Source organism: Tachysurus vachellii, chromosome 18 (genome assembly GCF_030014155.1).
Source record: "Tachysurus vachellii isolate PV-2020 chromosome 18, HZAU_Pvac_v1, whole genome shotgun sequence".
Classification (NCBI taxonomy): domain Eukaryota; kingdom Metazoa; phylum Chordata; class Actinopteri; order Siluriformes; family Bagridae; genus Tachysurus; species Tachysurus vachellii.
In genome coordinates this window covers 15,863,109-15,878,624 of record NC_083477.1, presented here as the reverse complement: position 1 = coordinate 15,878,624, position 15,516 = coordinate 15,863,109, and the positions used below count along the sequence as shown (strand labels likewise).

The 15,516-nt window shown below is 38.7% G+C and overlaps 3 protein-coding genes across 3 annotated transcripts; 2 read left to right on the top strand and 1 right to left on the bottom strand.

Annotated features, from left to right (window-relative positions):
• The first annotated feature begins 1,757 nt into the window (after nucleotides 1-1,757).
• On the top strand, nucleotides 1,758-7,603 carry aldh3b1 (aldehyde dehydrogenase 3 family, member B1). The gene is made up of 10 exons (XM_060892142.1): nucleotides 1,758-1,976; nucleotides 3,124-3,296; nucleotides 3,388-3,498; nucleotides 3,720-3,840; nucleotides 4,093-4,178; nucleotides 4,359-4,440; nucleotides 4,530-4,922; nucleotides 5,293-5,459; nucleotides 6,636-6,735; nucleotides 7,004-7,603. The coding sequence occupies exons 2-10, from the start codon at nucleotides 3,135-3,137 to the stop codon at nucleotides 7,201-7,203; spliced, it is 1,422 nt and encodes a 473-aa protein (XP_060748125.1). The 5' UTR covers nucleotides 1,758-1,976; nucleotides 3,124-3,134; the 3' UTR covers nucleotides 7,204-7,603.
• clpp (caseinolytic mitochondrial matrix peptidase proteolytic subunit) lies at nucleotides 7,600-11,219 on the bottom strand. The gene is made up of 7 exons (XM_060892144.1): nucleotides 11,081-11,219; nucleotides 10,870-10,971; nucleotides 10,247-10,318; nucleotides 10,049-10,145; nucleotides 8,931-9,118; nucleotides 8,742-8,847; nucleotides 7,600-8,091 (listed from the first exon to the last, which is right to left on the bottom strand). Exons 1-7 carry the CDS (start codon nucleotides 11,090-11,092, stop codon nucleotides 7,865-7,867), a joined length of 804 nt encoding a protein of 267 aa, XP_060748127.1. The 5' UTR covers nucleotides 11,093-11,219; the 3' UTR covers nucleotides 7,600-7,864.
• Nucleotides 11,220-12,737: 1,518 nt separating this feature from the next.
• Nucleotides 12,738-15,435, top strand: si:dkey-204f11.64 (uncharacterized protein LOC100537752 homolog). The gene is made up of 3 exons (XM_060892146.1): nucleotides 12,738-12,940; nucleotides 14,349-14,475; nucleotides 14,655-15,435. Exons 1-2 carry the CDS (start codon nucleotides 12,848-12,850, stop codon nucleotides 14,472-14,474), a joined length of 219 nt encoding a protein of 72 aa, XP_060748129.1. The 5' UTR covers nucleotides 12,738-12,847; the 3' UTR covers nucleotide 14,475; nucleotides 14,655-15,435.
• Nucleotides 15,436-15,516: the final 81 nt, after the last annotated feature.

The window sequence follows — 15,516 nt, the reverse complement described above, 5'->3', positions numbered from 1 at the left end:
ACAGACTGGAGCATGCTTTCTAGTAATGTTGCCGTGTATTAGGCTCTATGTTTATTGCCATAACCCTGACCAGATTTCCAACTCTCTGACTCTGCTTATGAAAGGCATCCTCACAACATCATGCTGCCACCACCATGTTTCAGTGTGAAGATGTTCACAGCCATGAGCAGTATTGAGATTCTGCCAAAAGTTAAAAAAGTTAAAATACTCCTCTCACTAGAGAATACTGTTCCACGTTTTCCAAGTCTCAAATATTCCTACTGACAAACTGATAGCAGAAGTCTTGCAGAACACCCAACATTCTGAAGTGTGTGTGTGTGTGGGGACCTTCCCCAAACTTCCTACAAAGTTGGAAACACACGTTTGTATTAAGGTATTGTGTGCTGTAACATTAGTTTCCTTTCACTGGCATGTTCTACTATGACAATGTTTCTGTGAACAAATCCAGCTCCACAAAGACATGGTTATTAATTCGTTTTATGGTTTGCAATGTGTCTGACAGGATGCATACTGTTATCTCATGTGTTTTTTTTTTTCTCTCTCCTTGAGTCTTTGTAGCTTTAAGCTTAAACCAAACCTGTTCCAGCATGACAAAGCAAACCCCACAAAGACATGATTTACCAAAGCTGGTGTGGAAGAACCCGCTAACTGCACCATAGACCACTTTACCCAACATCAGTGTTTGTTTATTAAGCCACAAGAGCATTAATGAGATCAAATTCCCTTAGTCAAGCTCCAAAATCTTGTTAAAAATGCTTCCCTTATTATAAGAGGGAAGGGAAATTACACGTAGAGTGTGGCACAAAATGGCACAGAAGTGTACCGTATTTTATGCTCAAGTTTCCATAACGCTTTAGTCATATAGTGTGTGTTCTGTAACAAACTCTTCCAGGAATAAGTGTATAATTATTGACTGTGTAACATTTTAGTTACACACCATTCAACATTATTCTACTAATTATGTGAATGCTGGTGGCACCGGAACTAATTAAAGTGTTAATGATTCATTATGACCACTTTATTAGGAACACCTGTTCACCTGTCTGTTCATGCAATTGTACAAACAGCCAATCATGTGACAGCAGGACAAACGCATAAAAGCCCAAACTGCCCCATTTCACAGCCCAAACTGCCCCATTTCTGCCCCATTGTTAAAAACGAACACATTTCAGTAGGCAATTTGTTTAAATGATATAAGGCGCAAACAAGCGTGTTATGTGGGAAGTCCAGTATAAAGTTTGTTCTCTCTCTCTGTATTTGTGGGATGAATCTGTACCTTAACTCTACAAAAGATACAACATAAAACATAACATCCAAAATGCCATTTAAACCAGAAACAGTAGTTGACAAGCATTTGAAATATTTTTGCATCAACCTGACATTAGTCACTACATAAATAAAATATCGTTATTTCCGGTTTAGTGTGATGAATCTGCACCTGTTTTCAGTGTTAAATCTGCATCTGTTTTAGTGTTGAATCTCCACCTGTTTTCAGTGTTAAATCTGCACCTGTTTTTGTAATGGATCTGCACCTGTTTTCGGTGTTGAATCTGCACCTGTTTTCGGTGTTGAATCTGCACCTGTTTTCAGTGTTAAATCTGCACCTGTTTTCAGTGTTGAATCTGCATGTTTTTAGTGTTGAATCTCCACCTGTTTTCAGTGTTAAATCTGCACCTGTTTTCATTGTTGAATCTCCCACCTGTTTTCAGTAACACACTGCATGCTGTTCGGAAGTGCAGCATATTTTCCCTTCTGTGTATTTATTGATCAGACGACATGTTTTGACGGTGTTTTTTTTTTTTTTTACGTGAATTCGTGTGTTTAATTCCCTTGACTCTAGTTTTCTGTAGTAGGATGACAAACTCGACAGACTAGTTTTTTTTAGCCTTATGCACCCGGAAACACCTCAAGACTGAAACCCGGCGCTTTAAAGCGACTGAGCACTGATTTCACAAAGGCTTCATAAAACAGACTTGGTAAGTTTTTCGACTTAAATGTCCCAAAGAGTGTAAGTACGAACACATTTTTACTTTATAAGGCTCGCTTTTTAATCGTTACTTGACATGAACTGGGAGAAGAGATTTCCATTAAAAACAGTTACAAATTATGGCGTTAAAACCTTGATGTTGTGCCTCTGTGACATAATATAACTAAACCATGGGGGAAACATTACAGTAGATATGTTTGTGAAAGCTTTTATGAAGCCACCTGTTTCAAAACATGAAGTGTAAACATGAATTCAGGAATTCTGTGTGTTGTTCTTTAGTAAAAACACAACCCTATTGTGTTTGTGTAAGTTCCACAATGCTAACCAACATTCATGTTGGCACATAAATGCTTCAGCCTGATTGAACCTTCTGATTGACCAGAAGATATTTTTTTAAATTCTAAACAATCTCTAAATTCATGTTTTGAGTTTATTATCTTAAATAAGTCTCCCTGGACCTAAGTATCCGTGGTCTTCATCGGTGAACATTTTAAAGACTTTCATCAGGAAGGAATTAGTGTTAATTCTGTAATGAACTCTGACCTATTAGTTCCTCAGGAGCTCTTGTTTGCCCAATATCACTCGGGTATAAACCGATGTAGAAAGGACATTATTTACATTTATGTTATTTCCTGTTCAGTGTCACCCCGAATGAGGATGAGGTTCTCTTCTTGAGTCTGGTTCCTCTCAAGTTTTCTTCCTCATATCATCTCAGAGAGATTTTCCTCACCACCGTCACCTCAGGCTTGTTTATCAGGGATAGATGTTAGAGATAAATAGTAACTTAATCTTATACTTTACAATATTTATTCTGTTTCTATATTTATGTAAAGCTGCTTTGAGACGATGTCAATTGTTAAAAGCGCTATACAAATGAATTGAATTGTGACAGGTTTTGCAGGTTTTTCGCTCTAATCCTATTGAGAGTTTGTGTTACATCAATCTGATTTAAAGCTGAAGTGTCAGGGTGTAGCAGTAAGTCCTTGGTGTTACATTGAGTTGATTTGTGCATGTATTAATATATTACATGTCAAAATGATGTTACTTTCTCATTGTATCTGAGACATCATGTTGGAAAGATTCACATTTCATAGATTTTGAGATCTGGGCATAACACAAGTTTTTCTCTTTCCAAGGTGTACTTGAAATGGAAAGTCAAAAACAGGTGATTGAGAAACTTAGGGCCGCCTTCCGGTCCAGAATGACTTTTCCCTTACATTTCCGTCGCACTCAGCTGGAGGCTTTGTTGTCTTTGCTAGAAGATAACGAGGCACAGATCTTAGAGGCACTGCATAAAGACCTCGCCAAGGTACAAGTACATTCATGCTTGCACGTCATTACTACACTTTTTTATAGGCTGCTTTTATAGGTGACCAAAATCACCTCTGATGTTTCTGCAGCCCAAGTTTGAGGCAGTGCTGTCAGAAATCGACATGGTGTCCAATGAGCTTCGTTACACCATCTGTAACTTCGAATCCTGGCTTCAGCCAAGCTATGTGGGGAAAAACCTGGTAAGTAATGTGCAGGGTGTAACTTGTAAGTGACACAATTTTGCTTCTCCTTTTGTCTTGTTTCCATTCAAACAAGTGCCAAAACTAGAGCACGAAGCACATTGTGAAACACTTCCCTCATGACCAAATTGGACAGGTTCCAAGTGTTGTTACACACATTTAAGTGCACAAGCAACATCTTTTGGGTTTCTCTTCCCTGTGTTCTTTTTTTTGTATTTTAGGCAACAAAACTAGATGACTGCTTTGTACGCAGAGAACCTTTAGGGGTCGTGTTGATTATCGGTGCATGGAACTATCCTCTCCAGCTCATTTTAGCACCACTGATTGCTGCTATTTCTGCAGGTAAACCTACATTTCTAATTCATTTGTCAGGATGGGAAAAAAAACAACAAAAAAAGTCCCTTTTTTTAGCTATTCTACAGATTATAAAGCAAAATGTATTTATTTTATTATCTTTATTATTAACGTACTAGATTATAGGAAGTGTCTTACTGATCTTATCACGTTATAGTTAAAAGCCTTTAGTGATCTGTGTCACTAGCTCAGAACCTTAACCAGTTTAACCATGGATTAAAAAAAACTGTTATTGCATAGGAAACTGTGCAATCCTGAAGCCTTCAGAAATCAGTCAAGCAACCGAGCAACTCCTTTCAGAGCTAATACCGAAATACCTCTCTCAGGTAATGGCATATTCTTTTTTTTAACTAATAATTAAATAATTAAAATTTACTGAGACTTTGCTACAGATACAGACTTTGTATTAGGACTCATTTTATTTAAAAATGTTTATTTATGCAGTAAAAGTTGCAATAGCTCAGATTGTAACTGGTGACTCTGGACTTTTTCTAAATATCACACAGGAGTGTTTCGCTGTTATTTGTGGAGGAGCAGAGGAAACCAAATCTTTGTTGCAGAACCGATTTGATCATATTTTCTACACAGGTAGGTGTGAGTCACTGTAAGATTTTATTTTTACATTCATTCATTTAGTTGCCACAGACTGCTTCCTCATATCTTTGACTTTTAATTAGGATCTCAGGCGGTGGCACGGAGCATCCTGCAGGCAGCCGCAGTGCATCTCACCCCTGTCACTCTGGAGCTGGGTGGAAAATGCCCGTGTTTCATTTACGGCCATATAGACGTCAAGGCTGCTGCAAAAAGGCTTGTATGGGCCAAGTATTTTAATGCAGGGCAGAGCTGTGTGGCACCGGATTATGTCCTGTGCACAGCAGAGATGCGAGATAACCTAATTCCCATGATCAGAGAAGCCTTGGAGAGCTTCTATGGACAACAGATTCAAGAGAGCCCAGACTATGGCCGAATCATCACAGATAGACACTGGAACAGACTCACAGAGCTCCTGAGAAAGTCACAAGGAAAGGTGGTTATAGGAGGAGAAAGCGTGAAAGAGGACAAATACATGGGTGAGAAAATGAGATTTATATAGTTTTATATAGTTTTATCTTTATCATTTTATCATCATCATGGTGTGTTTTTATTTATAAATCTCAGAAACCTGATTGAGGACGCCCTTAATTAAAAAGGAAATGAGGTAGTTTATAAAGTAGACAGCAGCAGAAACCTAGAAACTAAAAGTGAAAAAAAAAATGTCACCGTGAATATTTCAGACAGCTAGATAAGTATTGGGCCAGTGTATTATATGAATCTTATTTTAAGCTGCTCTACAGTTTTAAGTAAGGACGCTGTGTTGTTTGATTTATTGTTTATTTTTTTCCCCCATCCTAATTGTAATGCTGTTCTGTCCTACACGTCCTCTTGTCTTCCTGTCTCCAGCTCCCACGGTGCTTGTGGACGTGACCGAATCAGATGTTCTAATGCAAGAGGAAATTTTTGGCCCCATTCTTCCCATCCTCACTGTGGAGTCTCTAGAGCAAGGCATCAGTTTCATCAACGACAGAGAGAAGCCACTGGCACTCTATGTGTTTTCTGATCAGTCTCAGGTAAGAAGCCAGAAAACCTCGAGACCTTTTCCAGTTGCCGGTTTATTGGAGAAAGGTGTCTTCTACGTACCATTATTAGCTACCATACAGGTTCACTTTGTAGCTATGTTAGGCTGATAAATTGTGCAGTAAACCTAAAGAGGACCTAATAAAAGTGCCAGTGAACATATAAGCCATATATCTAGCCTGGAAACTGTGTCCAAATGAGGCCAAACACCTACATGCACCTAGGCTACCGATATCCAAACTCAGTTTCTCACGACTCCAGACATGATGCATTTCTTCTCACAAGGCAACTAGGACATCAGCTTTGTTCACAACATATGATTACACTGATTAATTTGAGCTTTAATTCACTATATATAAAAATTTCAGTGGATCAGATTACACACACCAAGTTGACTGTTTGTTCAAAACAGACCGGACGTGATGCAGTGATATTTAGAAGCATCTGGTTGCCGTAATTAGAATTTGTTGGACTTGGAATATGTTGCTGTAAAACACAACACCTTTAAAGACCTTATATCATGGAAAAATCCATGAAATGCAGCCAAAGACCTCAAATAAATTCATGGCCTTGCACAAGAACTGCTTGTCCTTAGCAGTCATTTCCAAACAACTGAATCACTTCAAAAATAAAACCTACTGACATTACAAGCTTCAGGAAAGACTCGAATACTTTGGTCCTTAAGATGATGACATTGGCGATGATGACAAGAAATTGGTGAAGGGGTTGCAGGCATTCGGTACCAAAGTACGTACATTAAAAGAATACTACATTGCTCTTGAAATACTGTTGTGCATGGAAGAAGGCCAGCATAAAAAAAAATATGAGTTTGTTGAACTATTTTTCCATGATAATCATAAGACATTAATAAGACCAGGTTAATGGCACCTGTTCAAGAGGTGGGATATATTCGGGACTAAGCGAACAATCAGTTCTTGAAGAAAGTCATCCACAGGTCATATTGGGTGTTTCTGGTATGCAATGGCTAGTATCTACCAAATGTGTTCCAAGAAAGGTGCTAGCACACACTGTGTATAAGCTATGTAACCACAGGCTGGTCGAACTGGTGAGAGCATCAGTACTTGACCAGGGAAAAAGGTGGCCTGGTCTTTTTCTTTTACATCTAATTTGGGCTTGATGACCTCAGCATAATCAACTTTTATTCCCAGGTGGTGAATACAGTATTAGAGCAAACCAGCAGTGGAGGGTTTTGTTCAAATGATGGGATTGTTCACATGACACTTCCTGGTTTGCCTTTTGGAGGAGTAGGTAAGTGTGCAATCTAGATACAGGACTGTATTTGTGCTTTTCTTTTGCATTCTTATGTTTTGTGTTGTATTGTCATAGACCCAGTCTATCAAACACATAAAATATCCAGTCTATCAAAATGAGCTGTATAACTTGAACCAAGTAATTCAGCAGTGTAATTTTCCTCCACCTTAAAATAGTTAAATCACACAGACAGCATACGAAGGTGTTAAGTATGTGAGGTCTGCTAAAGATCTGTGTTTAACTTAATCCCAACTCGCATGTTCAGGTGCAAGCGGGATGGGGAGTTATCACGGCCGCTGGGGCTTCGAGACGTTCAGCCACAGAAGGGGGTGTATGCTGCGAGGCTGGGCACTCGAGCGCATCAGCGCACTACGCTATCCTCCATACCAAGAGTCGAACCTGGGCTGGCTGCGCTGGGCCACGCAGGCCAAAAAGAAGGGCTGGGGAGGATGCAGCCTCATGTGATCTTTTGTCGTATCTGCAGATCATCATGGCTTTTAACAGTAACTTACATTCCTGCTTGGTCAGTGGAAGGAAACCAAGCATGTAAAAGCATTCGAGAGAGAAAAACTATAAACTGGTTGTGTGCTACACATGGTGTAATAAAATGACACTTTTTCTTTCTTTACTTAATTTACAACACTATCTTCGAGATGACTTTTCATATGGTTAGGCACGTTGCATTACTGTTTTCTCAATAAGCAACCAGTCATGAGATTTGGGTCCCATTTAAAGTAAATATTACATTTATTCAAACTAATATTTCATAAAACATCATGTAAATATTCAGTCAGTACACAAGTTTGCATTTGTGCCACTGTGTTAAATTTCAATTATTCTTTAAAATAAAACACTAAACACTTTAGGTGGGTTTTTTTTATTGGTTATCCTGGTTTAGAAAAATCACCAGACTTTTTTTACATCACATGTGAGTATGACAAAGTCTCATTGTTATATAATTGTCCAGAATGTGTTTAACAGTCTTTACTGTCTGTGGATGAGGCTTGCTCAGTAGTGTGATACACACAACACGGGCTCAGGTTTGAATATCAGAGAGGAACAAGGATACTAGAGCATTGTAGGAGACGGTACCAGTGGCTAAGCCCGATCACTGACTGATCCTATGTCATGGTTCAGGTTTGTAAGAAGAGGCTGGAGTGGCTCCAGACTGTGACAATTCTGAGACTGAGGGTTCAGAGGAGGCAGAGGGGCTGGCTGAGGTGGTTGGTTCTTTCTGGACCAGCTCTGGCTCATCCTGCCCAGCCTGAGGAGGGTGGACCAGGACTCTGTCAATGATTCCAAAGTCTTGTGCCTCCATGGGACTCATGTATCGGTCTCTCTCCATCACGTTCTCTGTAGAGGAAGAACAAAAGGTGAGGCAAAAATATCCGGTAAATCTGCCTGAAGGTTCTCAAATATTCAATTATTAAATGAATTAATTCAATTAAAATGGTATTAATTAAAATGGCATCTTTTGTGTTGTTGTCATGGCATGACATTTTTTTTGTTGTTGTTAAGATAAATACAGTGCATCAGAATTCACCCGCTTGAACTTGGGGTGTTACAACCTGGAACTGAAATGGACTGGGATTACATGCTAGGGCAGAGTGGTGAGAAGAAAGTAAAAAGGAGAGAAAATTCTGTTGGAGATTCAACAAACTTGTGGCGGGGAAAAAGAAAAGCTCTGATTAGTTCCTTGGAACATATTGCTATTGTGGGATGCTCATTAAACCACTCATCATCTATGAAGCATGGTGGTGGTAGCATCATGTTGTGGCAATGCTTTTATTCAGTATGTACTGTAAAAACTGGTCAGGATTGAGAAGAAAGGAGATGGAGCCAAATACATGGAATTCCAAAGAGTGTTGAGACTGAGGCAGTGGTTCAACTCACAACAACAGCACATACTGCCATAGTGGCCCAGTCACAGCCCAGACGTCTATCCAATAAGAATTGTCACAAATTTTGTCAAAGGATATAAACCCTCTCAATAAAAACAGTACCTATAGTTTCCAAAGGTTGTCCTGTATGTTTACAGTAGATGTTGTTAATCTGTCTCTTAAGCTTGAGAATCTCCTCAGCCTGAATGGCGATGTCCGTTGCTTGACCCTGAAATCATCGATCAGAGATGTTTCAAATGCTCGCACAAACTAACAAGAACAAAACCAAACAAATCCTGCTGTTTTTCTTACCTTGGCCCCTCCAGAAAGCTGGTGCACCATTATGCGGGCGTTTGGCAGCGAGTGCCTCATCCCTGCAGTGCCTGCAGCCAGCAGTAAGCTGCCCATGCTAGCAGCCTGGCCTACACACCACGTAGAGATGGGGTTGAGGATGTACTGCATAGTGTCGTAGATTGCCAGCCCCGCTGTAACCACACCACCTACATGGAAATGAGAGAAACAAGATCATGAAGCAGAAGACAAAAACAAGACGTCTGAACCCATCAAACAGGAAAGAAGATTGTGAAGAACAAATAGATATTTGACCGTGCTGTGACCTCAACCCTGTGAGGTTCGATTACATCATCAGTTCATTTGCTGGTCAGAGGGTCTATTCATGTTCTTGAAATGTTGTGCTAATAACATAATTAAAACATAATGCCTCCACCACCTAAAAAAGGATGGAGAAATTACTTCCTGGAAACCGTCATGTAAACAAAATTAAATGTTCAATGGGGTGCTGGAAAAGAAAATATACTTCTAATCTGGAGCCAGTGTAAAATGTGCAGCTGCAAAGCATCCACTTAAAGGAACTTTAGATGGCAGCGGCCGAATTTAGCAAACAGAAACTCAATCAATCAATCAACGATTATTTAATGTAACAGTAAACAGGGATGAGCCGAGTGAAGAGCAAAGACAAGGCTGAGACTGGTGGATGATGCTGATCACAAACATATATTTATTATCTTTGCTAAAGTGAGAAGTCTCATATGACTTACATGTATTATAAGAATTTTGTATTACAGGTGTATGGTAAATGAAATACTAATTAAATTAATATAGAGCAGTTGCCTTTAGATACGTGTTGGTGTCTTTTTTTTTCATGTCTGGAGATCGGAGTGAATTCAATAAGTATTGAAAAACGACTGCATATAAACATTGTGACAGTGTGAAAGGTTTTCCCGGTTCGCCGGAAGTTTAACCTTCATAATGGAAAATTTTGCATCATTTTTTTCACTATTAATATTTTAGCATGCCCAATTTGTTTATGATGTTACATACTCTGACAGAATGTCTGTGAAACGTAACAAGCTACATGTTAGTATGGATTATTATCTTCGTTTTTGTCGTTAATCAAAAGTTTCTCTCACCAGGACTGTTGATGTACATGTGAATAGGCTTATTGTTGCTCTCTGACTGAAGGAAAAGCAGTTGTGCGATCACCAGACTTGCCAGCGAGTCATCGATCTAAAAAACAGAAATTCGAGTGAGCATGTAATATTAGGAGAAATTTGATTTCCACAAGAATCCTCCTTAGACTCGTGTTTTTGTTTTTTGGAGAGACTTACTGGACCCATGAGGCAGATTATTCTTTCTCTCAAAAGGCGTGAGTAGATATCATATGCTCGTTCACCTCGACCCTGTAAAAATGGTGGAGAGAGCAAGAGCTGATGCTTAAGCTTAAAGAAATCTTAAGTGTAGAATTCAGAGGAACTCGCAGTTTCAGGGTTCGTCTAACTTCTCTCAGGAATAACAACACGTACGGCACCAATCAGAACCAAAATCACTAAGCAGCATAAACATTTCAGCATGAATATATTTAGTTGAGATCTGTTTCAGGATCGACATTTTTTCGTCCTGGTGAGGATTCACGAAACAAGAATGGCCTGATTTGTGGGGAATCGTACACAAGTATTCGATGTAATAAATAATACCAAGCAATCCTTTTTTAGGGTGGCTCCAGTCCCCCTGTCTGTGATCTCAGCCACCCTAAAGGTTTTGATTTTAGGGCGAGCATCATTAGTACTGGTGTCACCCAGAACAGGAGAGTCCTCATGACCTCTCAGGGAGTTTTCACTTGCTCACTGAGGAATCCCAATTTACACCCGGAATTCTATAAAGCTGTTTCGTGTCAATGACAAAAACAAGCTGTACGACATATAAGTGGACATGAGGGCTGACTGAGACTTACTGTCTGTTCTACAACGATGGGGATGAGCGGATTTCTCCACGCAGAAGTCTGATGAAATAACCGCTGGCTCTTCAGAGCAGCTCCACAACACTGTAACACATTCTGTAACACACACAGCACTGACGGATCAAACTCCTAGTTCATGCTGAATATACCGATACTGTAACAGTGACATAATCAAATACATACAGACAGTTTATACTTCACTTACTCGTAATAACATGATGTCTACAAAGTGCAAAACCTCTCCGTTTGACCCAACTAATTGTTGCACCGGATGTAATTCTTATAACCTGTCATGTGACGGTGCAAAGTTACAAACTGACCGCTAGATGGCGCAATAGTGGTAACTTGCTGTTAGCAACGCGTACGCGTACGCATGATGGCCGCCGCGCGTTTCCTGCGTCGCTTGTACACGTTCTCACAAATGAACGCGTCCACGTGATGTAATGCCCAGTTGTGGAGGCAATATATCACCATGTGACACTGTGTCCTCAACTGGATTGCAGTATGTGTGCTTTTCTACACCGTTATTGCGTAACAACTACGTACTGTTGGCTGTCATTAAAATCACAGTGTTATATTAATGTGCTCCATCTAATACATTACATTAGAATACAATAGTAACAACTCACATGGGGACTTCGTGGCCCTGTCTAATCTAAAGTCTTTTTTTTTTAAATAATAAAATTTGGTGTCATTTAATATAAAAGTTGTAATCAATTTGATTAAAAATTTCTATACGAAGACATTTATTTAACATCTTGTCAACAGTCAGAGATTAAGCTGTTAGACCCCCTTGCCAATTCCCCAGGACTTGTATGACACACACAAGACCCAGAAAACGGGCAGGAAAAATCACTACTGACCCTTCGCACCCTGGACACAACTTCTTTCAGCTCCTCCCTTCTCTCAGGCACCACAGAACTTTGTTTACCAAAACTGCCAGCCACAGGAACAGTTTCTTTCCCCAGACAATCACCCTGATTAACAACTTACCATAATTATATTCCCTGCTTCATATCTATAAGTATTGCATTATCAGAACTGTCAGTCATCACACCATCCGTATAGGTTACACACACTACTGCTGCTGCATATTGTACAAAAAGCATAATATTGTACAATACTGTTATTTGCACTACCTTGTACTTCTCACACTTTATGTACATAACTGATCAGCCATATACTCTGTATTCATATTTAATACTCGTACTGTCTATATTGTATCACATCGTCTGTATTGTCTCGTATAGTCTGTTTTGACTTGTCTTGTATAGTCCAAGCCAAATGTATAGTATAGTGTTATTTATGTCTGTACTTTTTAGAGTCACAAACAGCTGGAACCAAATTCCTTGTGTGTGTGAATACACTTGGCAAATAAACCTGATTCTGATTCTGACTAGGAGGTTTTCTAGACAGAAGTGTTTTTGGTTTCCAAATAAGATGAAACACTGTTTTGGTGTGTGTCTGTGTGTGTGTGTGTGTGTGTGTGTGTGTGTGTGTGTGACAATAGAGGTATGTACGAAAATGTACGAAAGAGGACAACAGACTGGTGATAAGAGACATTTTTTGGCCATATACACTATATAGCCAGCAGTATGTGGACACCCACCATCACACCCATCTGTGTTCCTTCCCCAAACCTATTGCCAAAAGCACACAATTGTGTAAATTATGACTTTTTATTGTATTGTGGCTCAATGAGCACAAATCCATAATCCACAGCCATAAAATAAACGCATGAACCCTATTTAAAATGAGGCTGTGAGGTTTTTGCATAAATAAAAAAAAAAACAACAACAACAACAGAACTATCACATGCTGTGTGCTTCGTGTTTCATTCACTTTCATTCTTCGTGTAATCTGCTGAAATAAAAGAGAAGCAGTTTTGTGTTGAGGGGCGCTGTGGAGTCTCTCAGTAACAGACTTCGTCTCTTTCCAGTCACTGTTTAATCCGAACAGTCATTTGAATGAAATGTCAAACAACAGCTCCAATAGCAGTAACCTGGTTCTTGCCCAGAAAGCTGTGAAACAGCTGCGGCTTGAGGCAAGTGTCCGGAGAATCAAGGTAGGTCTGAAAATAACCCTGTAAACTAACTCGATAAAAGTGAGGAAATAGTGAATCTGTGACCGGACAAACTTGTTTGACGATTAAGAGACTGAAACTAATGTCAAAGTTCTACATAATGTACAATAAAATACCATTTTGTTTTCGTTAACGCGGTCATATCTGTATTATTGACATTCTAAGCGAATATAAAAATCGAATTATTTCAGTTTAAAGTCCCACACACCTGTTCCTGCTCCAGTACAGTGTAAACGCTTGTCTTTGATCAAACTAGTAATGTTATGTTTTTATCATCGTGTCAACGTTTCTACACATGGTTAAGATACCAGCTGTCTTATTATCTCAACTTCAATGATATATATATATGTAAATATAATTAAAAGATTAATTCGGTTTGAAGTTTTTATTAAATCATTACTCTACAAATGAAACGTTTTAATTAGTAGGAACTAGGGAAGGCGAACATCCGGGTATTTCCTCCCTGGGAACAGAGAAGCTCTTTGTTGATTGTAAGCTTGTGACCATGAGAAGGCTGTGAGCTTCTACTAGCCACAAGCATCAACATCTCAGGCGTCTAAAAAAACATATAAAAGTTAAAGACTTGGTGTGTCCTCATTCTTAACACGAACATCTGTGAACACACTATATACATTTTTAATCTGATAAATACGATTACGACATTCTCAGATAATGTGTATGTCAAAACAGGATACAAGAAAAAAACAGGATTACATTTACATTGAAAACACCATGTGTCCTACTGCGATTAGCTAATATGCACTTAACGTTAAGGTAGGTTGTGTCTTACAGACTATAAACTCACATTTATACATTCTTACACACACATCTAACTCATTGCTACGTCAGATGTTGGCTGATGATACGTCTTTGCACATCTTCAACAAGATTTAAAGTCTGGAAGCTTGGTTGAGATCCAAAATTAAATGCGTCAAGCTATTCTGAGGTGTGCTGAGAACTGATCGTTGTTTCTGTCTTGGAATGATACTGATAAAAAAATATGTTTGAGTCCATGTTGATTTTGACAACTGGACATTGGAGGCAATGTAGGAGGTTGGACACCACTAGTTTTACCCAATGCTTGTATACACTTCATCATGATAACAGCTTCTGGATCATTTCTGCAGTCTGTAAAAGTATAAAGTCGTAGAAGAAACATTATTTATTTTTCCCCTCTTTCTTTTAAAGTTAATAAGCTGATTACCATATTCAAAAACCTTGGGTTTTCCAACTTGCTTGTCGTGTTGCAGGATGCACATGTATTGAATTTTCTTTCTTAACTTTTTTCCCTAGATAATTTTTCAAATAGAGGTATTTTTAGTTTTAATTTTTTTCACTCAGAAATAACAAGGGTTTAAGCGCATATCCTGTTGCTCTCTGATTACATCAGGTTTCACAAGCTGCGGCTGAACTGAAGACATTCTGCTTGCAAAATGCCCATAGGGACCCGTTGCTTGTTGGGGTTCCATCCAGTGATAATCCATTCCGGCCTCCAAAATCCTGCGAACTCTTCTGAGGTACGCTGTGGTTTGTAATTTAATATCCCCTTTTATAAATCAATGGTATATTTGAATGTGTATTCAACCGATTCTGAAAAATGATCTGTAACTTATCCATCTTTTGACTCTCTGCCTCTCTTTCTCTTTCTCTTTTCTCTCTCTCTCTCTCTCTCTCTCTGTCTTTGCCTCTCCTACAGATGAAAGGGCGAAGGCCCCATAAACAAGTCTTACAAGTCGCTCTTCATTCACTTCATAAGTGAACTCTGCAACTGATCCAACACTGCTTTTACATTTTCACATCATCTTTATTATTAGCATAAAACGCTATAGTTTAAACCTGTTGTTTTTATGTGTCCTGTATTTGACCTTAAAATAGGGGATTTTATGTATTGTCTAATTACAATAAAAAATAAATTTTGTGTGCAGACATAAAAGGTCAATTAATTCTCAGCCTGTAGTGTGTTGTACAGTATAAGATATAACTGGTATATAAACTTGCTCATGAATGAGGGCATACATTATATTTAAGATGGTAGATGTATGTAAACCCAACACTGTTGATATGAATACCGCTTCTTTTGTTTAGATTACGGTATCTTACGTTATGTAAGGCTCAAGACATTTTGTCATATTGTTTTCTAAAAAAAAAAAAAAAAAAAACTAACACTAATATCTTCCTTTTCCGTGACTCGTGTTATGCCAAAATACCACGCAATAAATATAATATGATCGCAGATGCTTTGCATTCTCATGTGTACCACAATGCATAACAAACAGCTGGATTTCAGGTGTTATTACCTACTGATTCCATTTATTTTCTTTCTGAATATGTTTGATGTAAGGAGTGAGCATTAGTAACATAATGTTAAAGCAGGTGTCCAAGAAATTCATCATGATAATGTACTGATATATTATGTATATATTATGATTTGTTTTGGAGTGTTCTCTCTCTCTCTCTCTCTCTCTCTCTCTCTCTCTCTCTCTCTCTCAGTTAATAAAATCAAATCAAGACAAATCTCAATTCCTAAGAATTTGAGATGCAAAAAGTTACACAGCTGG